General features: G+C 46.9%; 1 protein-coding gene and 1 long non-coding RNA gene across 5 annotated transcripts; both read left to right on the plus strand.

Moving 5' to 3' along the window:
- Window positions 1-1,720: 1,720 nt before the first annotated feature.
- Window positions 1,721-23,339, plus strand: LOC120501564 (aldo-keto reductase family 1 member B1-like). Of its 4 annotated transcripts, none has more exons than XM_039707988.1 (10): window positions 1,721-1,864; window positions 17,341-17,508; window positions 17,822-17,938; window positions 19,197-19,274; window positions 19,708-19,830; window positions 21,156-21,262; window positions 21,382-21,463; window positions 21,970-22,053; window positions 22,771-22,853; window positions 23,130-23,339. In XM_039707988.1, the coding sequence occupies exons 1-10, from the start codon at window positions 1,799-1,801 to the stop codon at window positions 23,170-23,172; spliced, it is 951 nt and encodes a 316-aa protein (XP_039563922.1). In that variant the 5' UTR covers window positions 1,721-1,798; the 3' UTR covers window positions 23,173-23,339. The 4 variants fall into 4 exon arrangements, with proteins under 4 accessions (XP_039563922.1, XP_039563924.1, XP_039563921.1 ...); XM_039707990.1 differs by lacking the exons at window positions 17,341-17,508; window positions 17,822-17,938; window positions 19,197-19,274; ... (4 more) ...; window positions 22,771-22,853; window positions 23,130-23,339 and adding exons at window positions 8,118-8,285; window positions 8,578-8,694; window positions 9,806-9,883; ... (4 more) ...; window positions 12,032-12,114; window positions 12,836-13,458 and having other exon boundaries at window positions 1,784-1,864; XM_039707987.1 differs by lacking the exons at window positions 1,721-1,864; window positions 17,341-17,508; window positions 17,822-17,938; ... (5 more) ...; window positions 22,771-22,853; window positions 23,130-23,339 and adding exons at window positions 7,918-8,035; window positions 8,118-8,285; window positions 8,578-8,694; ... (5 more) ...; window positions 12,032-12,114; window positions 12,836-13,458.
- LOC120501566 lies at window positions 6,072-6,886 on the plus strand. The gene is made up of 2 exons (XR_005627346.1): window positions 6,072-6,156; window positions 6,584-6,886. It is a non-coding gene; the product is annotated as an uncharacterized LOC120501566 (long non-coding RNA).
- Window positions 23,340-24,019: the final 680 nt, after the last annotated feature.

Here is a 24,019-nt window from a genome sequence, read left to right on the forward strand (position 1 = left end):
GGCAGAGTTTTGAACAAATGGCTTGTTTCCAGGCTGAATCCATGGCAAACTTCCCAATGGAAGCAGCCTCTGGCTGCAAATGTGCACTTAACAACCCAGGTCTGTGCAGCACACTCTGCCTCCCAGCAGCTGCACATGGCCCACGGTCCCCACAGGTAGCTGCAGCCAAAAACAGCTGCAGCTGTTGAGCACACGAGAGTGCTCCCAGGTGGAGTAAATCCAACCATACTAAATTTTAGATAGTCCTCATGCTTCTCCTCAGACATAAATATTGAAGGTAAGTACCTTGTTAAGAGGAGGGAGAAAACAGACTTGATTCCCCCCACCACCACATACATGACAACACTTAGAAGTGCAAGTTTTGGAACATCTTTGAGACAAGTGGTGAGCTGAAGCAGGAGACTGTCTCATACATTTCAGTGCAAAAGACAGCAGGGAAAAGGAAATTATTTTTTGTGTCTTTAAGGATCAGACAAATCAGAAAATTGATGATAACTGGCTAATTTCCTCTTTAAACCCAGGTTTGTATCTTTTGAGTCCCTACCAGAAAGTTTTCAAGTCTATTTATTACAAATATAAGCCACCTTTATTTTTTTTTCTTCTTACCCTTTTTTAGAAAAAGAGGCAGAAGAACAGAGACTTTCCAACTTGTCATTATTACAAAAATTAAGGAATACAATACCCAATTCAATCTGCTGAGTTAAGTCTGAAGAAATGCAAAAGCAGTGGCCATACACAAGTTTAACTCTGCCCCCGTGTGTGCAAACATTAAAACACATCCATCCACCCTGGATCCTGCTCTGGTTTTGTGCTAAAGGGTGTGTTAGTTTGTGGCAGTAATAATCTATGGCATCCACAATGACCATGAAGGTACAGGACACCTTTTCTCTTCTACTCACATGTCATTGCATTATTAAACTCCTTTATGACTGCACTGGCTGCTAAAAAAACAAGCCATAGACATGAGCCTGCTGCCCACAATAATAAAACAAGGAGAAGTGAAGAAAAGACAGTTCTAGAATTTTACCAAAGTTACGATCCTGTTAAGACTGGGCAAAAACAGGGACTTAATTTTACTTCTCATGTTTGGCATGCATGCCTTCTATGAACTTCCCTGTTCTACACCTTTCAGCCTGAGAGGAGTGGTTACCAACACCTTTGGAAGGTGAAAAGGAACTCCTTCCTGTGCAACCTCACACTGAGGTTTCTCCAGCATCAGCACACAAGGTGACAAGGCTCCATCAAGGGGGACACGCTGCTCCAGCCAAGGGCTCAGCTCACACTCACACACCCAGCAGTGAAGGAGCAGCTCGGGATCAAGGGGCCTCTGCATCACACCCTACCCTGGGACTGGGCAGGAACGAAACCTGGGTCTTTTCACTGAATGAAACCTGCTCTCTCAGGAAATCTGTGGGGGGAACTGCAACAGGGTGTCAGAACCTCAGCACATGGCACAAGAGAGGCACAGGGGCAGGACAGGGCACTGCAGGAGCTGATCCCAGCAGAAACACCAGCCCGATCAGGGCACACCTGCCCTCAGCCCTTATCTTTTGATAAGGCAAAGGTTCGCAGGGCACACTGCTACCATGCCAAGTAAATCGCCTCGTCAATTTTTAATTGATTTCAGCTTTCACATTAACCTTTGTGAGCTGGCTGTACAGGGAAAAAGCCACAGCCTTGTTTGCTGGATATGGGAGGACCCAGAGCACCAGTGACGCCCCAGCATTGTCCCCTGCCCTGTTAAACCAGACAGGAAAGAGGCAGCTGTGGTGAGGCAACCAGGAGGGAGTGCAGGACCATGGCGACCTACGTGCAGCTCAACACCACTGCCAAAATGCCCCTCGTGGGGCTGGGCACCTGGAAGGTAAGAGCTGCAGGGTAAAGCACCTTACTGCAGTGCCCCTGGTGCAGCTCTGGAGAGCTGTCCTGGTGCCTGGGGCTCTGCTCTGCCTGGCTGAGAGTGAGCTGGAGTGGAGCTACAGATAAATGCCTGGAGGTTGATTTTTATGCTGCAGGAAAAAGTAGATCAGAACAGCACTCAGGTCACTCCTGACACAAGCTTACAGCCTCACCCCATCCTGTAGGGAGAGTTAGGATGGATGCACGGTGACTGCACCCTGCTGTGGTGACCCGGCAGTCCTGGGGGGTGGATAGCTTAGTGCAAAAGAAGGGAAGCAGGAAAAGGCAGAGGGGACCAGGTAGCCCGAAGCAAGGTAGTGATGCAGAGGTCAGAGACCACTCGGTGTCATCAGCAGCTTGCTAATGACACCCTGCTGATGCTGCAGCACAGCAGAGCACACGGGCTGCCACTGCCTGGTGCTTGTTCCAGCGGCTGGGCTCAGAGCACTGCCAAAGGGGTGTCCCTGCCATTGGAGGTGTCCTTCTGGGCACCTTGGGACAATGCAATCTGCTCAGCACGTGTCCCAGGGAAGCTGGGGTTGGTGAGTTTCCTTTCTCATTACAAAAATCAGGCTACTTAGCTGGAATCTGGAGTTAATTCTTACCTAAGTAAAGGTCGGTGGCAACCACTCTTTGTGGCTGGTCTTACACCTGCTTGGCTTTGCCTGCTACATGCAGTGCAGAGTTCTGTGCATGCTCAGGAACAACACTCAGATACAGCACTGCCTCTGAAAGCCCCCTGCTGCCAAGGCAGACCTGGGGAAAAGGGGTGGCACAAATGATGGGTGAACTCATGGAACCAGAGACTGGCACACGCTGCCCCCAGAGCCACAGGCCAGAGCTTGCCACATCTGAAGAGCACGAGGATGGTCTCATTCCACATCATTTTCCAAAGAACAGGGAGCATTCCCGGGCTGTGCAGGAAGCACCCAAGAGCAACAACCAGGAGGTCACAGTCTGCCCTGTTTTTGTCCCCAGCTGTGGTGCACCTTCCACGAGAAGCCTCTGGTGAAGGGAGCCTGCCAGAAGACTCTTGCTGACCTGAAGTTGGATTACCTGGATCTCTACCTCATCCACTGGCCTTTTGGCTACAAGGTACAGTAGCAGCAGGTCTCATTCCCGGGAGAGCTCCTCAGCAGAGCCAGGAGCAGTTGCAGCACCACTGCTGCTGCAGAAAGAGCCCGTGCCTGCTGTGCCAGCACTGCCCTGGTGCTGCCCACCCTGCTCTGCTGTGCCCTGATCTGTGCCCCTGAGCGCTGCCTGCACAGCGTCCTCTGCCCTCCTGATAACAGAGAGGCAGCACCAAGGTCAGGCCCCTGGCTGCAAGCAAAAGCTGTGCCTCTTTCCCTTTCCTGCACACACACAAGGTGTGCTCTGCTGCAAGAAAAGCCCCTGGGACAGAGGGGTGCAGTTTGCTGCCTGACAGGAATTCTTTCCTCTGCAGGCTGCAGAATCACACGGTGCAAGTGAACACCTCCATTTCCCATTTCTCTCTTTAATCATCAAATCCTTAATACAGTTCAGACTGAGCTGGCCTTGCCTGTAGGAGCCTTAGTGTTGTTTCACAGGGTTTGGATTTCAAAAAGATACCTATCAAAATCACTATTCTACCTTATGCTCTTGAGCTCAGCTCCATTCCCCCAATATTGTTTTAGTTAGCTTTATGTGGACAAATTTGTTAAGTAAAACTGCACAATATTTATTCCAATAATTCAAAATACTTTGGCCATACTGTCTAGTTACAGGCTGCTCTAATTTTTCTAATACAGCAATTTCAACAGTGAGCCTCCCCATGGGACATCTGTCAGCAGACGCACTCCAGTATAAATGCCTGGGTTAACAGGGGCAAAGTCAATCCTCCACAGAGCTTTTTAAAAACACCTAAAGAAACTGTTGTTTGAATAATAAGTTAATTCATATAAGACTCCAGAATATTGTTCTATAAGTTAACCACTTCCCTGCATGCACTTTGTGGATCATCACTTCAGACAGTCCAGTAGAAACCTTTATTGGGATAATAGATGACAAAAATGCATGAAATAAGAAGTGACTGAAGAACTAGTTAAGTTATGGTGAGAATTACTTGATTTTTTTAAATGCTAAAGTATTAGCTTTAGCTCCTTACATCCCTGTTGGGTGATTTTACACAGCTAAATAACCTCTGTGTCTCAGCTGAAGTTATTTCAAGCCTTTTCTCTCTCTCTAACAGGCTGGAGAGGAATTGTTTCCCAAAGATGACAAAGGCATGGCCATACCCAGCAACAGTGATCTTCTACAGACGTGGGAGGTAAGTTCAGAACAGAACAGGAATGTCCTCTGTCCTCATCAGTCTTTGCCATGCTTCCATTACCTTCAGCAGTCAGAGAACTGTTGTCCTGTTCACACAAAATTAGCTGGGAGGAACCTAAGGCAGTACAAAATAGCTTTTCTTAAATGGGGATGCTTAATCCTTCCCTGGTTATTCCTATTCTCTGAGTGTCTTACTTGACTGGAGCTGCACAAGCACTTCCAGTGGAGATGCACACCAGACTGAAGCTAGAAAAAGTTCACTGTGGAACAATAACAACTGCACAGTTGTTATCACCACGATTCTTGTGCCTTTCTTGAGTTGCTCAAACAAATTTCACAGAAATAAAGACATTTTGGGTTGAGATCTGGCCTACAATGTGTGGGACAGCCCTGCAATGTTTGCACAACAGTGGATTACTGAGTATCATCATTCTTCTCATGCAACTCAGTGTGAATTTCTACACACTCAGGGAATGAGAATTTGGGCTTGGGTGAGATGGCATTAATGTGCCAGCACCTGCTTTTCCCTCAGAGAACTTTGCAACTTTAAACAGTTCTTTTGTGCTGCTTGTGGTGGGAAACAAGTCCCATTAGGAAGAACATTATCATGAGCTGCCTTGCACACTGGATGATGACTTTGCTATTTTAGGCCATGGAGGAGCTGGTGGATGCTGGCCTGGTAAAAGCCATTGGAGTCTCCAACTTCAACCATGAGCAGATTGAAAGGATCTTGAACAAGCCAGGACTGAAGCACAAGCCTGCAAATGTCCAGGTGAGCTGCAAAGTGACTGCAGGTACTGGTTTTGTGGGATTATAAATTCCATTTACAGTGGAATGAGGAGATGGGAAAAGGGTGAACAGAGAAGACACAGCATGTACTTTAAATCCCTCTCTATGGATATTTCAGAGTACAGCACTTGGATACTCTATTTTTTTATTTTATCACCTTGCTCAACCACTGTTTAAGGATGTTGGAGAATCTTCCTGAAAACAGCCTTTCTGGAATAATAAAGAACCCAGAGATGAGCTTTGGGAAACACCCCCCAGCAAAAACTGTATAAGCACTTTGTATCAAATAGGTGGTTTAATATAATAAGGATGGGTATTGTCATGCAAGCCACTGTCAAATTAGGGAAAAAAGCAGTCTCTAATTGGACTAGGAGATAACTTATGGAGCACAACAATATCACAGCAGTTCTGCCACTGTCAGGCTCTTTGTTTTTGTGTTGGCAGATTGAATCTCACCCATACCTCACCCAGGAGAAGCTGATCAAGTACTGCCAGTCCAAAGGGATTGCTGTGACTGCATACTGTCCCCTTGGCTCTCCTGACAGACCATGGTAAATTTGCTCTGCAATCTGCCAGGGAGCTGGTGGGGGTTATGGCTGAAGCACTGAGACTGCACATACACCACTCATTTCTTATTTAAACACAGATCTCTGTTGCTGTGCTGGATCTTTCTGGGGATGGCTGGGCAGTGATCCTTTAGCACCCTTGCCATGGCCTCCTGCAGCAAGAGGGCTGGGATCTTCCTTCTTCCTGCTTAATTTACACTTTACCTGCATAACTACATTTACTGAGTGTTAACCCAGCCCTACTTCTTCAGAGTTTAATCAGCAATCCTTCCATGGTACCATTCCCTGTTCCATGGCTTGTGGATGGATGAGCAGGCACAGCTTGCTTGGAATCCCCACACAGGAACATGGCAGAAACATCTTATCTGGAATCAGCAGTGTTCATAAAATAATCCCTCATGTCCATAAAACAAGTTGTTCTTCATACTTCAGTGGTCCAAGTGTGAAAGTGGATTCTCCAGTGTGGAGCTGCTCTTGTATTTCTCTTAGGTTTGTTCAAAGAAGTGATTTCCACTTGTATCTGTATTTAGGTGTTTGACTTTGAACTGACTAAAGAGGAGATGGCAACTATCCTGACCTTCAACAGAAACTGGAGGATCTGTGAAATGAACGTGTAAGTGATGCTGCTTGTTTTCTTCTAAATCTTAAAATCTGTGTCACTGCTTCTAGGTAACATGAAATTCATTTTTTTAAAAATCACACCAACTCAAACTCCAAGTGGTTTTGGTTTGTCCCAAAAAATAACATTTTCCAGAGAGGGCTTAATGTTTTCACTTTAAAAACAAAAAAATAAATGAAAGGAAACTACATTCTATTTTTTAATTCTTAGTTTTCAGGAAACTCTCTTGAATTACAAAAAAATGGGATGTTCAACTCATCTCTGTCTGTATGAGAGAAAGGAGAACATGTATCTCCACCTGTTCTTGCTGTAACTCTGTGCTGCACATCTTCCCTTGGTGGCTCCTCCATGCACACAACATATCTCTACATCACATTTAGATCATGGGTGAAAATAACACTCCCACTTTCATTTCTTTCAGGTCCAAAAATCTCAAGGAATACCCTTTCCGTGCAGAATACTGAAGGTGTTTGTAACATGGCCTTCACTAGACCTCTGGTGCCATCTCCCCTGGTGCTGCCAGTGAAGACGTGGCATGTTTATCCCACAACATTTGGGGGTTTTGGAAGAAAAAAAATAATATTTTCTACAGCACCACTATTCACTGGTTGCCTTAAGTCTTGCATCAGTAGAAAACAGATGTTGACAAACACACCCCACAGATCCACAATTTCATCAGAGGGGTCACGCATTTTAAATAAAATTAACTTTAAAATGCAAAAAACCTAATTGGTGGGAAGTTTTCTGTCTAGTGTGGGAAAAACCCCAAACCCTCGCAGCCAGAGATGCACAGAGGGGTGGGGTGCAGTCACCTGCTCTGTGGGGACACAGATCCTGCCTGGGACACTCAGCATTTTCCCCTGCCATCCCTCAGCACCCACCTTGTGCCCCCCTCACCAGCCACAGCCCTGGTTTTAATAGACAAATAAAAGATTTATTACAGAGCTTCCAAAAAAAAATAATAATAATGAGGAGACACAGAGAGATTGGTGGGACCTCGGAGGATGCTCCTGGCTTGGTCTGAACTCACTGCAAGAAAGGCAAATGTCTTAAAATCAGATTAAATCTCTACCCCCATTTTATTCCTGCCTTAACAAGCATCTGGAAGCTGAATGCACACCATTCAGCAATGTAAACTTTCTGTTCCAACACACACTCTTTTCTCAAAGGCCCTGCCATCATCTGACCATCCCAGCCACACTTTTGGGACGGAAATTGTCACCTCTCAGGGACTGGCCAGAAACCCGGGGCAAGATTAAAGGGAAAAGTGATTATCCTGTCTGCCTTCAGTTAAATGAGGCAGGAAAATCTTGGGTGTCCAGAGAAAAACACACCATTGTATACATTTCAGATTTATGCTTGTACCTGAAGGAATTCTCCGAGCACAAGCAAAGCAGCCCTGACAGGCTGTTAGGGAGCACTCGGAGGATCCTGCTGATAAATTAATTTATTTTTCATTGCTCTTTAAACACGCCATCCGCACAGCGTATTTTGCCTCTCCGAAATTGCAGAGTCAGTTTCTAAAGTGAAATTAAAAGGCCGCCTACTGTTTATTTGTACATTTGTGTGTTTCCTTCTGAAATACGGCCCGAGCTCCCTCCCACAGGGGCTCCCTCCCACACGGAGCTCCCTCCCACTGCATGCCCCATGGCCGCCCGGCCAGCCCCATCGGCCGCAGTCTCCGCTGCTGATTGGCTGGCGCGGCGGGCTCGCGCGGAACCGGGGGAGCTGATTGGCTGTGGCCGCGGGCTCGCGCGGAAGCGGCGGCGCTGATTGGCCGCGGGCGCGGAGGGGAACCATGGCGGGCATGGCGGGGTGCGTGCGGCTCGGGGCCGCCGCCAGCGCGCCCCTCATGGGGCTGGGCACATGGAAGGTGAGGCGGGCACCGCGCTGCGGGACGGGGAGGCAGCTGAGAATCCCTCACCCAGACCTCCCCTGCCCTTTTTTCCCTTTAGTCCCCCCCAGGGAAGGTGACGGCTGCGGTGACGGCTGCCATCGATGCCGGGTACCGCCACTTCGACTGCGCCTATGTGTACCAGAACGAGAAGGAGGTTGGGGAAGGGATCCAGCAGAAAATCAAGGAAGGCGTTGTGAAACGAGAGGACCTCTTCGTGGTCAGCAAGGTATGGCTCAGGTCATGGATTATGGACACACTGGTTTACCTGTGCTCGGAACATCTAACATTTTGCACAGTTAAACGCCGTAGCCCTGGAGGAGTTTGTACTGCCAGTGAGTTAATTCCTCACACCGTTCTCTTGTGTCCTGTGCAGCCCAGGCCTCGCTGCGGGTGCAGAGCACTGAGCAGGCCTCATCCCACTTGCCATTCCAAAGAACAGGGAGCGTTCCCGGGCTGGGCAGGACAGCACCCGGGAGCATCACCCGGGAGGTCACAGTCTGCCCTGTTTTTGTCCCCAGCTGTGGTGCACCTTCCACGAGAAGCCTCTGGTGAAGGGAGCCTGCCAGAAGACTCTTGCAGACCTGAAGCTGGCTTACCTGGATCTCTACCTCGTCCACTGGCCTTTTGGCTTCAAGGTACAGGAGCAGCAACGCCCTAAACTTTGTTTCTTGTGGATGGCTTAACAGCCCAACAATTGTTCTGCCTGACAAAGACAGTTACATGCCTGTTATCTGTGCCAGCACTGCTGTGGTGCTCAGCTTGATGCTGTGTGACTCAGGCTCTTGGCCTCTGCTCCAGAGGCAGTTGCTTTCATTCCCTTTGATCCTGGGAATGATGGCAATCTGACTCAAATCTAGAGAAACTAGAGGCAGCTCTCCCAGCTCCAAGCATAAAACATTTCTCTTTCCTTTTCTCTTGCAAATCCAATGTGTGTTAATCTCAAAATCACCCCTTGTGGGAAGGAGGGTTGCTTTTTGCTGCTTCTTTGCAGTTTTCCTTTGTGTGCTACAGAGTCAGAGAGCAAAAGAAAGCATTTCTGTTTTCCATTTTTCTCTTTAATCACCAAGTCCTTAATGCAGTGCAGATTGAGCTGGCCTTGCTTGTAGAAGCCTTAGTGTTGTTCCACTGGGACAGGAATTCCGTTCCGTCCCCATTCTGCCTGTTGCCTTTGAGATGCTCATCTTTTTTTGCATGCTTTATTTTAACTTTATATGAACAGGGCCATGAAACTCTCATGGTGACAGCAGCAAACAGCTGCTAAACACAGTTCAGTCCTGGCATCTTTTCATATCTTGTACACAGAGGCTCTTCCAGCTGTCCCAGTGTTGGTGGCTTTGCACTGAGTGTTGTCATGGAAGAACTGTCAGTGCACACCAGAGCTCTTTTCAAAAGGTAGAGCTGGTGTTGTGTAGACCAAAGTGTTGATGCCTCCCTGGAAAAAGAACAAAACAGTTCTTGCTAATTGGGAACTAAAGAACAGCCCCTGAAGGGAGCACCTGTGAGACTGGAGGCTGCAGCTTGGACTGGTTTGTTTCCCTGGGGGTGTTTGGGTGAGCCCTCACTTCCAGGGGTCCAGCAGAAAAACCTGTTGTACTGGAAACTGGCAAAAATGCCTTAAATTCCTTCCACTTCTCAGGAAGGAATGACTGAGTGTAGACAAGAATCAGCACTCTTGCTCTAGAAGTTTAAGATATTGTAGTTGAGAGCACTCAAGAGATTTTCAAGCACTTTCTCTCTCACTGACAGGCAGGAGAGGAGCTGTTCCCTGTAGATGACAAAGGCATGGCTATCCCCAGCAACACAGATATCCTGCAGACGTGGGAGGTGAGTTCATCCCGAGTGGAAGAGTCACATCTTCTGTCCTCAGCAGTGGTGTTGGCTTCAGCAGCTGCAGGATGTTCAGCCACGGATGCAGAATTAGTTGGAAAGAACTCACGGAAGCACACGGATTTTAAAATGCGCTTTTAAAGATGTGCTTCCCTTGAAGACAAACAGAGCATGTCAGGAAAAATGTGCTCAGTCGTGTCTTACCCACTGCATGCTGACTGTGCTCCCCTCTCTGCCAGGCCATGGAGGAGCTGGTGGATGCTGGCCTGGTAAAAGCCATTGGAATCTCCAACTTCAACCGTGAGCAGATTGAAAGGATCTTGAACAAGCCAGGACTGAAGCACAAGCCTGCAAATAATCAGGTGAGCTGCAAAGTGAATGCCGGGGGATACTGCTCAGGGATTATAAAGTTCTGATTACAGTTGAATGAGGAAGTGGAAAAAGGGAAAACAAAGTAGACAAAACGTGTACTTAAATCCCTCTCTCTGGACATTTCTTCATACAAACAAAACCAGAATATTTCCTTTTTGTCTCATCTTGTTGAAACTTTGGAGCGTTTTCCTAGGAACCATTCTCTCTGGAGGCATGAAGAATCCACATATGAGGGATCATTCTGACATAATGATTGACTCTTATAAAGCCTCTCAGAAAAAAATCCAAAAAGCACATAAAGACAGTCTAGAAGTTGGTGCCCTGTAGAATTATAGTCTTGTATTGTCACACAAGCCACCTGCAGGGTGGGGTGAAGTCAGCCTCTAATTAGGAAATTAGAATGCAGAAAAACCTCTGGAGCAAAGAAAAACTACAGTAGTTTTACAGCTCTCAGTCTATGCTTCTGTGTTGGCAGATTGAGTGTCACCCATACCTTTCCCAGGAGAAGCTGATTGACTACTGCCACTCCAAAGGGATCACTGTGACAGCATACTGTCCCCTTGGACGTCCTGACGGGTAATTTCCAAGTGGCTTCATGTGATTTATGACTGAGTAATGGTGCAGGTGTATATATATATATATATATATATATGTTGGTTGTTTTTTTTAATTAATGGGGCTAGATAGAATCTTTCTGAAGTGATTCTGTGTTGTTTCATCCTTTTCTCCCCCACTTTGTCTAGTTCTAAGCCAGAGGCACCTTCCCTGCTGGATGACCCCAAGATCAAGGAGATTGCAGCCAAGCACAACAAAACCCCAGCACAGGTGGGTAGGTGCCAGACAGTGGATACCCCTTCCTGTAACACAGCAATTTGGGAAACTATGTCTGAAGAGAGGGAGCAGCCTCTGTGGTGTTACCTGTGAACAATGATGCCTTTTTGTCTTGTTAAAAAGCAGTGCAGGCTGTCCATTCTGTGGCCTGCTACTAACTCTGGCCATCAGTCAAGAACATTTTCTTGACTCGTCTTCAGTTGTCACATCTCAAGTTCTTTTGAAGAAATTAAAGCCTTGTGTATAGTGCAAAACTTCTGGATGCTAAGGAAAGGAATTGACAAAGCCAGAATGGAAAGGAGACCTTCCATGGGGCCTTCCACCACTTCCCTCTCTGCTCTCCAGGCAGTGCAAGCTGGACTGCAGGGTCAGGGATGATTTGAAATGCAGCTCTGCAGAAGTGGGGACAGCTCAGGGAAACAGCTGTGGGAACAGGAGGAGGGATTGAGTTGTCTGTTTTTGCAGGTTCTCCTTCGCTTCCAGATCCAGAGAAATGTGATTGCCATTCCCAAATCCGTCACCCCCCAGCGCATTGTGGAGAACTTCCAGGTGAGTGACCAGGAGGGAGCAGGGGCTGCCCCTCAGGGATGGCTGGGCAGTGATCCTTTAGCACCCTTGCCATGGCTGGGCTCTTTCTGTCTGTCTGGAAGTCAGGGCTGCAGTGAAAACTACAGTGAAGAATAGACAGAGCTGTTGGAAACAGTGTGCTGATAACACAGTCAGGCACTGTACACTTCACATCCTGTTCTTCTGTTTCTTCCCTCTGCCTGGGAAGCAGAGTCTGGAAAATCCAAAGATACTTCTTTTCCTTTCTGTGTTTCATGAATCCATCACTTGTACCCAGCATCCTTTCTGATATGAACTTGTTCTTTAATCTCATGAATCTTGCTTCTAATTTGATTTGTTCAAAGAAGTTAAATCCAGCTGTTTTTCTCTCTTTAGGTGTTTGACTTTGAACTGACTAAAGAGGAGATGGCCACCCTTCTTAGCTTAAACAGAAACTGGAGGATCTGCCCAATGGTCACGTAAGTCACAGTTTGTGTCCTTCAGACTCTTACATTTTCAATGACCTTTGTCCTGATCTCACAGGAACTGCTATAGCTGTTCAAATTTGGTATATTTTGAAATCTGAAATAATTTTGGGGATGAAGCATCTGTTGTTATACTTCCACTTTATTGACTGAAAGGTGAGGATAAGTCATGCTGTGTATTCACTGTGAATCCATTCTCCAGGAAACTTTGTATGCCTGGAATTCCAAAATGAGAGTTCTAGTTGATAACTTTGGCTGTGTCCATATGGGAGGAACGAGCACTAGGCAGTTTTAAACCTAGGGTAATTTTTTTCTGTGGGGTATTATAAATTGATATCAGCTCGTAGAGAGGTGGTTGTGGAGGGGAATGACCATCTGCTGTGCAGTACAAAGCACAGCTGCTTGCAGATATGCACCAAGACAGGAACTCTTGGCTGCAAGGCCACAGAAGCTGCTGCTGTCTCTGTAAGCAGTGTGAATTTTAACTCTGTATCTAGAAAATAACTTGGTCCCACCAGTGTTTAGTGCTTGAATAATAGAAAAAGGGTGGAACTTGTTGGTCCTGTAGGCTGTTTCTGTACTATCCAGTCTCTTAGGTTCACTCTGCAGTTACTCAGTTCAGAGCTTCTTTTGAAAGCTCTTCTGTACACCCATTGTTGTTCTATATAGCAGTTATTTTAGCCTTGAGTAATCTTTCCTCCTTGATTTCCTCCAGGTGCAAGAATCACAAGGAGTACCCTTTCAATGCAGAATACTGAAGATGGTTTTGTCCCTGCCCTCTCTCAGGCCCCCAGGGTCTACTGAGCTTCTACCATTGCCTCAAATTGTGCACTATGTAGCTGACACACTGTATCCCTCTTCCCAGCAAAGGCACAGGATATGTGTTCAGTGACTTTGGGCTTTCTTCTTCGGTGGAAGGAAATTGTACAATTGTTCTGGAGAACAAAACGTGGGCTATGATAATTCTCATTACATGAGTGTCTCTGCATGGCTGAAATAGCAAAGGAGAAGACAGAAGAGGGAACTAGCAATTGATTTTTATCTGCTGTCTTGCATCAGCACCACTTAATGCTGCAGGGTTAAGGATATGTAGGTGCAGGAGAAAAATCTATCCTGAATAATCACATAATCACTGCCTGAAGGTAAAAGACAAAATTAACTTCTGGAGTACAGCCCAAAGCTTTCTGGGAAATAAGAATAAATGAGAGAAGTGTCCAGACCTAGAGATGAATAGCAACTCATACTGGGCCTTATTTCAGTTCCTTTTTTACAGGCTGAAACTGTACAGAGATTGATGTTCAATTTCATTCTTGAGCAAAATAAAAATATTTGAATTACTGCTGGTTTGGAAGTTCTGTTCTAATTTTAAAACTAACAAACCAAGAAGCTTGCATTAACAATGTAATTGGAAATAATCATCCCTATTCAATTTTCAATTATGTCACAAGAACACTGAGATCCTGTCTTGATCAAAAGTTGAATAATTTGGTGTAACAAGCATTGTCACAGCAATGCTGAAAAGAACAGTTGAGCAGACAGACCTTAGTATGGACTGTGGGTCAACAAGCACAGGAGACCAACACCTGAAACTGCTGGAAAACCCTGCATTGCTGTCACTGTGGGCTCATTTGGTTGGTGTCTGCTGGTGTCTGACTTTTAAAGCACAGAATAACAGAGACTGGGGGAGAGGGGAGATCAGCAGTGCTGAGCAGGTGCCTGGTACAGCACAGAAGCAGAGGGTGCCTGCTGGAAGTGGGAGATGTTAGTGCTGTTAGGTGTTAAAGCCTGCCTCTGGAGCAGTGTTGTGTTCCCTTCAGGCTGTGCTGAGCCACTGGACAGGTCTCTGCTCACTAACCATACTCTGGAGCAGTGTTGTGTTCCCTTCAGGCTGTGCTGAGCCACTGGGACAGGTCTCTGCTCGCTGTAACCATGTGAATGAGTGAAGGATTCCCCTGACACCACCTCTCCCTCCTGGTGGAGGGTGCAGGTGAGCCTGCTGGGCAGTGCTGGCACAGCTGGGAGGTGCTGTGACACTGTGGCACTTCAGGGGTCCACGTGTGCCTCGGGCTGGTGGGCACCTGCAGAACAGCTGCATTCTGATCCATAACATCCACACCAGACCAAGCTGTGGGCTCTCACAGAGGCATGTGGAGTTTCAGCTGTGTCTTGAGAACTGAGTGGTCAAGAGACTTCCTTGAGAGCAAGATGATGAACAAAAAGCAGCATTTGTGTAGGTTAATAGTTTTAGGGCCCAGTGCTGACTGACTTAGTGCTCGTGCTGTACTATGTTTAACTCAGTGTGCAGTGGGTGAATACACAAGACAAGCTTGAGCTATTTGCACTGTACATGACTGGGTTGTAGGTGTGAGGATGGATGAAAGGTGCTTGGCAGATGACAGGCTGAGACACTGAATGTCACAGCAGCATCAAGAACTTGCCATGATTAGGAGTTAAAATAACTGGATATAATGAACCATGACTGACCACTTGGTGCAGACAAGAATTGTGGGAGGAGTCTTGGTACATATGGTGTGAAGGTGCCAGGAGAACAATAACTGGAAGTTCTGGAAAGCTCTGTGGTGAAAGTGTGCACTGCTCTGGCTGCCAGGCTGTGCTGACATCGATCTAGCTTTACAAGCCCTCAATAAAACAGACTGTGGGGAAACATGACTACACCCATGCAGATATCCAAAACGATGAGGACACGAGGTGTAGGAGCATGTGTTAGTGCTGAGCCACTGCCCAGAGCCTGACACAGGTCAGGGTTGAGTGCTGAATGTCCACCCTGACTCACTGGAGTAGTTTATGAGGGGCACACACTATTATAAATCGTTAATATTTCCAGGTATCATTCTCCTGTCTCTTTATCACCCATAGCTCATATGTACCAAGACTCCTTCAGTGCATATGTCACATTCTCTCTGCCAGGCTTTTCCTTCATTGATGCACTTGGTGAATCCAGTTTAGCACTGTCACATTGTCTAGTGCTCCCTTACTCCATGACAGATGCAAAAAGAACTTGGCCTTTGTGTGTGATTAAAAAGAAAGAAGCTTTTGTTCTCAAATGAGGTGTGAAAAAAACTTGTACTTTTGGCTTGAGTATTTCATTTATGGGAGACAGGATAATGGACCTCGGACACATTACAGCAAATGGAAACTTTCTGCCCAAAATCCTTTCTAAAAGACAGAGACCTCTCAGTCAAAAAAACATTGGGGGAAAAACCCCCCAGACTAGGATGGCAGCAGGCCTCTCATGCAAACAGCTTGGCTTTGATACTGTTCTCCTAATATCACAGTCTTTCCACTGATTTCACTGTCCCCCAAACAAAACCCCGGGAGTCTGAGCATGCTCAGAGCAGCTCTACAGAGAAGGAATCCAGAGGGGAAATCAAAAGTAAATGACAAACACTGTGTTACATAACTATTTCGTGATGTAAACTGAAACATCACATCCTGCTGAGGATGGCTGGTGGTGCTGTCAAAAACAGGAGGATCACAGAGACAAACTATTGTTTGTAAGCAGGGCAGAAAAAGAGCAAAAGCAGCTGGGCATCTGCTGTGGGAAAGGCACACAGAGAAAAATACACTATTATATTGCCAACTGAATGATTCTCCAAGCACGAGCATGCAGCAAAGTTTCAACACCACATCTATTATTCTCCAGCAGCTTTCAAAAAACATTTTAAAAATACTATTCTTCTTTAAAATAAATACAACGGAGATCACTTTTCTGTTGTGACAAACACCATCCCACCTTCGGAGGGAGCCCAGAGCCCGCCCTGCAGCTGCGGGAGCAGCAGCGCTGGCCCGGCCCGGCACGGCCCAGCCCGGTTTGTCCCGGGCGGGCGGGGCCGGGCCGGGGCGGGCACGGTTCTGCCACCCTTAAAGGGCTCTGCGGGCGGCACTACCGGGCAGCACTCCCGGCTGGAGCCATGGCCGCCTGCGTGCAGCTCTACACCGGGGCCGGGATGCCCCTCGTGGGGCTGGGCACATGGAAGGTAACGGGGACAGCGATCGCTCGCTCTCGCTGGGGCGGGGTCCGCGCCCGCTGCCAGCTCCTCCGGAGGGGTGGGCAGGGAGCGGGGACAGCTCGGCTCGGTGACACGTCCCCGGTGCCATCCCCGCCATCCCGCCCGGGATGCTGCTGGGGATGCCCTATCCCTCCGGAGGTCTCCGCAGGCACAGCCCCGGCGCTGCTTTCGAAGCCGCGTTCCCCGCCGTGCCCTCCGTGCCCTCCGTCCCCCTCCTGCCGCGGGGGAGAGGTGACCCTTGGGTGTCCCCAGCCTGGGAGAGGCTCCGTCCCTCCCGTAGCCGCCAGGGATGCGCGGATCCCATCCATCCATCCATCCATCCATCCATCCATCCACCCATCCATCCCTGCTATCCCGTCCAGGCCCCTCTCCCAGCCCCTTCCCGTGCCACTGCACTGGAGCCCTTCCCGGCTGCTTCCGTGCTGTGTAATCTGGGCGGGGTCCCCGAGAATCATCCGATAACAAGGTATGGCTTTAGAAGAGCATTCATGCGTTTTGAGCAAGTTCTGACAAAGAGGTTTGCACTGTGGTTACGATGGCTACAAAACCACTGATCTACACAATGCCTAGAAACAAACATTGCTGGGTTTGTGTGAACAAGATATGCCAACATTTCCTTAATAACTCTTACACGCCCTTGCAGGATACAGAAACACACAGAATTGCACAGCTCCTCTGCCTCTGAATGAAGCAGCTGACATAAAGTTCCAGTTACAGGTGGGATGTGCCCCAGGATAAGATGAGCTAGAGCACAGTGCAACACTCCAAAGTGATGTGGATGACTGAGGTGTAGACCACTGCCCTCCCCACAGAACTAAAACTCTCCCAGCTGGTCCATTTGACTGTTTCTCTTCTTAGACACAGCACTGGGAATCAGGGACTGTTGAGCAAGGGCACTGCAGAGCTCCCTGGCACAAAACTTGGTTTCCCCTGGTCCATCCCAGGCAGTGCTGGGTGCTCTCCTCTACCTGGCTGTTGGCTGTGCTTGCCTGGGACTGGACTTAGAATAAATGGCTGGAGGCTGGCTTCAAACACAGCAGCCTGCATTTGTGAGATGATGAGTGCTTTAAGAACATGGCATGGAAAAACTCTACTTCAACCCCCATTGTATGTGTTTCTCTAGTGGCTAGATAACTAAGAAATGGCCTGTATGCTTTGATTTGGGATCTTCTTAACCTTCTTTTTCCAGTCTGGAGCTGGGCAGGTGAAAGCTGCAGTGATGGCTGCCATCGATGCCGGGTACCGCCACTTCGACTGTGCCTACGTGTACCAGAATGAGAGTGAGATTGGGGAAGGGATCCAGCAGAAAATCAAGGAAGGCATTGTAAAAAGAGAAGATCTCTTTGTTGTCAGCAAGGTAAGGTGACCTAGGATCCAGGGGAAAGCTTTGCATATGCATAGAGGGAAATTCAGAGTAGTAGGGAAAGGCTTTGTGCTATAGCATGGAATAATTAGGAGAACAGTTCAGGGAATTCTTGGTAGAATCTTCTTTTTGTCACTGTATTTTGTAGAGAATTATTTAAGATGTGTCCCACATTCTCCATTTTCATGGGACTGTGCAAAATACATGTTAGGCAGAAATGGTCCTAGAAAGTGAGCTAGCTTTTTTTCTTTCTTCAGGAAAAAGCTTTAAGACAGGAGGTCACAATCTACCTTGTTTTTTTCTCTAGCTGTGGTCCACTTTTCATGAGAAGCATCTGGTGAAGGGAGCCTGCCAGAAGACTCTTGCTGACCTGAAATTGGATTACCTGGACCTGTACCTGATGCACTGGCCTCTGGGATTCAAGGTACAGTAGCAGCAGTGCCCTTGGTTTTCTCTCCTGGGAGAGCTCCTCAGCAGTGCCAGGAGCACTTGCAGCACCACTGCTGCTGCAGAAAGAGCCCGTGCCTGCTGTGCCAGCACTGCCCTGGTGCTGCCCACCCTGCTCTGCTGTGCCCTGATCTGTGCCCCTGAGCGCTGCCTGCACAGCGTCCTCTGCCCTCCTGATAACAGAGAGGCAGCAGCAAGGTCAGGCCCCTGGCTGCAAGACTGACTCATGCTGCTCTACTTTGGTCTAAATCATCCTTTCCTCCTTTGAGGGAAGCAAGGATGTACTTTGCTGCCTGGCAGAAATTCTTTCCTCTGTGTGTTACAGAATCACAGAACAAGAGAATGTTTCTGTCTTCCATTTCTTTCTTTAATTACTGAATCCTTAATACAGATTGAGCTGACCTTTGCTCTAGGAGCCTTAAAGTTGTTCCACAGACGCTGGATTTCAAAAGGTGAGACTTTCTGACATCCATGTCAGAAGTACATAAAATACATCGCATCCTTCATGTACTTCAAAGGATCTGATGTCTCAGTCTGTGTCTGGTCTTGGCTTTTTCTTTCTGCTGCAGACAAGTTAAGACCTCCATCCTATCTGTTGCTCTTGAGCTTGTCAACTGTTTGTCACACTTGCAAAGCTGTCATGGTTAGTTTTGTGTGAACAAAGAGCTTGAGTAAAAGTGTCATGGCATAATACTCTGACAGCTGCACACTGGATGTGGAGATGTGGGGTTTGTACATCTTGGGTGTTCTGAGTTTGTACATCTTGGGTGTTCTGATTTGCCACCAACTTAAGCTGAGGCTCCCCTCACAGGACGCCCGTGTGTTTACATAAAACCTTCTTCAGTAGATGTGGCTCGGCTTAAACCTGACTTAAATGTTCCTGGGACCTTAACAGATCCTTCAAAAAAACTACCCCAGTTCTCCCTTAAAGGAATAGTAGAGGACTACAGGAAGCTTGTTTGCTCCACAAAAAATAAGTCAAGTGTTTATCTGTATGTGTTTTAGTGAGTCACCATTTGCTTGGTCTAGGAGATACATTTGACATTCCTAGTAGGAATGATTCTGCATCATTCTTACTAGGAATAACTGCTGGCAAAATTGCCAGGAACAATCTAGACAAATATTAATATTTTCTGTACTAGTAGCTAAAGCCATCATGGTCTTCAGTTGCCTTGGTATTAACTCACCAATAATAAGAGTGTTTAAATATTTTCTTTTTTTTTTTTCACTGACAGGCAGGAGAGGAGCTGTTTCCTGCAGATGACAAAGGCATGGCTATACCCAGCAACACAGATTTTCTAGATACATGGGAGGTAAGTTCATCCATGGTGGAAATCATGTTTTGTGTTGCTGTCAGCCTTTTCCATGCTTTCATTGCTTTCAGCAGCCACAAAGTTCTTATGTATTTATTGCACCATATGCAATGTAGCTTTTCAATAAATTAGGTTGGGATCATACCCACAGCCTGCACTACAGCCCTCTGACACTGGCTCAAGAACACATCATTGATTATCCTTATTTCCCATGTGAAAATAACTGAGAGTGAATTTCTGCCATCTCAAGAAAGGAGCCTTTGGAAGACACAAATACACCAGAGGTCACTCTCCCTCAAGCGACAATCTTTGCAGCTCCAAACAGTTGTCTTTCCTTGCCCATGAAGGGAAATGAAGCCACACAAGGAATAATTCCTTCAGGGCCTGGAAGGAATTTGTACACTGGTGCTGACTGTGCTCCCCTCTCTGCCAGGCCATGGAGGAGCTGGTGGATGCTGGCCTGGTAAAAGCCATTGGAGTCTCCAACTTCAACCATGAGCAGATTGAAAGGATCTTGAACAAGCCAGGACTGAAGCACAAACCTGCAAATGTCCAGGTGAGCTGCAAAGTGACTGCAGGTTTTGCGGGATTATAAAGATCCAATTACAGCTGCCTGAGGAGATGCAAAAAGGAAGAACAAAGCAGACACAGCACAATTATGCCCTCTGATTATTTCTGGGTACACATAAAGATGCTGTAGATCTGTGTTCTGAGAGGGAATGAAGTTGTGGTACACAAATTACAACAAGAACTTCTTAAAATACTTGTTCTGTTATTAGTAATGGCATCAACCTTGTTGTTAATAGAAGACAACTGTTCACACAGTATGTGTTTTTGTCATGCAGGAATCCACAATTCAGTCACCCAGTTGGAAAGGGAGGTCAGTTTTAACTTCTATACAGAAGCAGCATTTACTGACACATTAGTGGCTTCCTGGTATCTACCCTGATTTATGCAAAATAAAAAATAAAGGGGTTTTATACAGACATATATATTAAAAAAATCAGTCTTTGTCTGCATACAGCAGCCACTGCCCTTTTGTATGCAGGAGCTGCAGAAGGTTATCCCATCAAGGGGTCTTGGACAGACTCAGACATCTCTTACAGTTCTGAATTCAGAGCTTCTTGCATATTCACTAAGAGTACTGAATTCCCTCAGTCTCCAGAGCCTGCCAGTCCTTCCTCTACATGTAGAAACAAAAACAACAACAATAACAGAAACGAAAGGGGAAAAAACGCATAAGCTTCTTGCATATTCACTAAGAGTACTGAATTCCCTCAGTCTCCAGAGCCCTGCCAGTCCTTCCTCTACATGTAGCAACAAAAACAACAACAACAACAAAAAGTAAAGGGGAAAAAAAGCATCTTTTTCCTAACCTACAGCACATGAGAAAGGGGCATCAATTCATGAGAAAGGGAGCTTTTTTTATGTCTAAAACAGACTGGCGGGGAGAGAAAAGCATCTTTTTCCTAACCTACAGCACATGAGAAAGGGGCACCAATTCATGAGAAAGGGAGCTTTTATGTCTAGAACAGACTGGGGGGAAGAACAGAGCAGATGCAGCATGTCCTTCTCATCCCACTCCACCTTATTGCTGAGTATACGAGGCATTGGGGTTTTCAGTATTTGCTAAGCTACTGCTTAGAAATCTGAGAAGGCCCTCAGAACATGAGAAAGAAACCAGAAGAGAGCCTTATGAAATGCTCCTTCCCCAGAGCAAAGACCCAGAGGTACAAGAAATGTCACTGTAGAAGCAGGTGAATGATGCTTTGCAAAGAGTGGCCCATGAGGACAAAGAGCAGCCTTTAAGAGCATTGGAAGCTAATCCCTGCAGTGAGTTACAGCTGGATTCTGTCAGTCTCTGTGCTCTTCTGCTGGCAGATTGAATGCAATCCATACCTCACCCAGGAGAAGCTGGTGAACTACTGCCAGTCCAAAGGGATTGCTGTGACAGCATACAGCCCCCTCGGCTCTCCTGACAGACCATGGTAAGGCTGCTTTGCAGTGTGAGGGAGCTGGTGTGGATAATGCTTGGAGCACTGAGACACTGAGTGTATTAGCCATTGGTCTCAAAACAGATTTCTGCTGTTATCTCTCCACTGTGTAGGGCTAAGCCAGAGGATCCTTCCCTGCTGGATGACCCCAAGATCAAGGAAATTGCAGCCAAACACAACAAATCCACAGCCCAGGTAGGTGGATGCCAGACTGTGGGTACCTCTTCGTGTAACAAAGAGAGCTAATGACAATGGAGAGGACAGGCTGGCTCTTGGCTCCCTGTCAGCAGTGCAGGGGCTGTTTTCTGTGAGGCCTGCAATGAACTCTCTCTAAGTGTGCTCTGACTGTCATCATGAAAATTTTCTTCACCTGTCTTCAAGTGCTGGAATGTTTCAGTCTTCATCTCAAGTCCTCTTGCAGAGGATGAAACCTTGATAGAAGTCTGCAAGAGCAGGAAGGCTTGACTGGCCCAAACCTGGATGGGAAAGGAGACCTTTCCTGTGAGGCTCCACCACATCCCTCTCTGCTCTTCAGGCCGTGTTGTACTGCACTAAATAGTTATTTAGTTGTTTTGCACTGGGTTCTGTATTATTGCACAGGGCTGCAGGGACAGGAATGATTGGAAACAGGGATAACAGCTGTTGGAACAGCTCTGCTTCCTCCAGAGCAACAGGAATGATTGAGTTGTCTGTCCTTGCAGGTTCTCCTTCGCTTCCAGATCCAGAGAAATGTGGTTGTGATTCCCAAATCTGTCACCCCACAGCGCATTGCAGAGAACTTCAAGGTGAGGGGATCAGGAGTGAGCAGGGGCTGCCCCTCAGGGATGGCTTGGCTTGTCCCTGCACAGCAAGGGAAAAGATCCTTTATCATTCTTCCTTGCTCAGGCAAGAACACCAGGCTTTTTGTCTGTTTACACACTCTACTTAAGGTTACAGTCGGAGAGCAGGACTGAACCAAGTCTTTTTAATTATTCAGATAATTCTAGCAGCCACTTTCTGTGGTGTCTTGTATTCTGCAGACTGGAGATGAATTGCCACATGGCTTTTCACTGGCACTTGAGTGCAGCAGTGCACCACAAAAGGCTTATGTAGAGCAAGCAGTGTTAAGAAAACAGTTGTTTGTTTAACAAACCGTGCTGCTCTGTTGTTAATCCAGTGGTTTTTGACTGCAACTGGTCATTGGGATTTCAAAAAGCCTAGACAGATTAAGTGAAATATGGAAATCTTGTAGATGTGGACAGAAAGATGCATCACTCACAAGTGGCAGATGCAAGAGCCTGCCAAGTGCCCTGCAACAGCTGGCATGTGTAATTGCAACTTTGGATGAATTTTTCTATTCCCTCTGCCAGTGCATTCCTGGTGATACAGCTGCCTTTTTCATGAAGCAGTCACGTCTTCTAACCAGCTACCCTCCCTTGCAGACTTGTTCTTTATTTTTGTGGATTTTGCTTACAGCCTCTGGTTTATTCAAAGAGGTGATTCCAAGCTGTTTCACTTTTCAGGTGTTTGACTTCAAATTGACCAAAGAGGAGATGGCAACTATTTTCAGCTTTAACAGAAACTGGAGAGTCTATACAATGAGCATGTAAGTGGTAGCATTCAGTATTCTTCTCCAAACCCTAAGTTAAAAATACTATATACTCAGAGGTTTTACATCTAAATACTGCCTAGAATGCCAAGAGCCTGAATGATGAAGTAATTGGGATGTTCAAAGTGTATAAAAAAGACATACTATAGGGGAAAACAAATCTGGACTGAACCCATCCTTCAATTACAGACTTCAGATCCCACCTTGGTGGCTTCTTTAAGCAAAACTAGAAAGGAAAATGATGACTAAAAGGAAGTCTTCTATTCCCTGCAGGGGCAAAACTCACAAGGACTACCCATTCAATGCAGAATACTGAAGATGCTCATATCCTGCTCTCCTTCAGAGCTTGGTCTGATACTCTTCCTATCAAATTATCTGACTTTCTTATTGCATTTCTCCTCCTGCAGAGTCACAGCATATGTATTCAGTGATCATCTTTTGTTTATTCTTTCTGAAAGAAACAGTAAAGTTGCTCCAAAAGAATAAAATGGGAGTTGTAATCATTTTCTGTCAAAATGTGGATTGGGTAATCCACATTTAGCAAGGGAGAGACTTTGAACTACACATTCACATTTTTAATTTCTCTTGCTTCAACACAACATGCTGAGGAGGATAGCTGGCAGTTATGGGAGAAAAACCTGAGAAATGTGAACTAAAGGCCAGCAGTTTAATCACTCCAGAAGTAACTGAGAAGGGAGATTTTCCTACTTAGGAAAAACTTCCCCTTAGGGAAAAAAAATCAAAAAACAATTCCATAAGCAAAAAACACACAGGTGCGTGGTGGGCAGAATTCTCAGCCAGGTTTCCTCCTGAGTGTGTGGCTTTTCCCTGGGAAGGGCACATTCCCCTTTCCCTGCGGGCAGCAGAGGGCAGCCATCCCTCAGCCACCCGCGCTGTCCCCTCCCGGCAGTGCAGGGACATCCCTGATGTCACACAGCCCGGGGGAGCTCAGCCCCCAAAGTGCCAGCACCCCCTCTGGCCCTGTCAGCCAAATTCTCCCGGCACAAAACGCCCCTCTGGCTCCATCCACCTCCCCTTCAGCCCAGCCACCATCTGCCACTGCCCTTGGCCCCACAGCCCCAGGTGACATCAGGAGCTATTTGCTTTTGGGGCTGTGTCACCTTTCCGGTCCCAGTGCCTGGGCAGGTGGCCAAATACACATC

This window comes from Passer montanus, unplaced genomic scaffold, assembly GCF_014805655.1.
Source record: "Passer montanus isolate IOZ18808 unplaced genomic scaffold, ASM1480565v1 scaffold20, whole genome shotgun sequence".
Taxonomy (NCBI): Eukaryota; Metazoa; Chordata; class Aves; order Passeriformes; family Passeridae; genus Passer; species Passer montanus.

Coding starts and splice junctions, on each gene's coding strand:
- LOC120501564 (XM_039707987.1), top strand. CDS start 7,961: ATGGCGGGCATGGCGGGGTGCGTGCGGCTCGGGGCCGCCGCCAGCGCG. Junction 8,036..8,117: donor TGGGGCTGGGCACATGGAAG/GTGAGGCGGGCA, acceptor TTTTCCCTTTAG/TCCCCCCCAGGGAAGGTGAC. Junction 11,639..12,031: donor GCATTGTGGAGAACTTCCAG/GTGAGTGACCAG, acceptor TTCTCTCTTTAG/GTGTTTGACTTTGAACTGAC.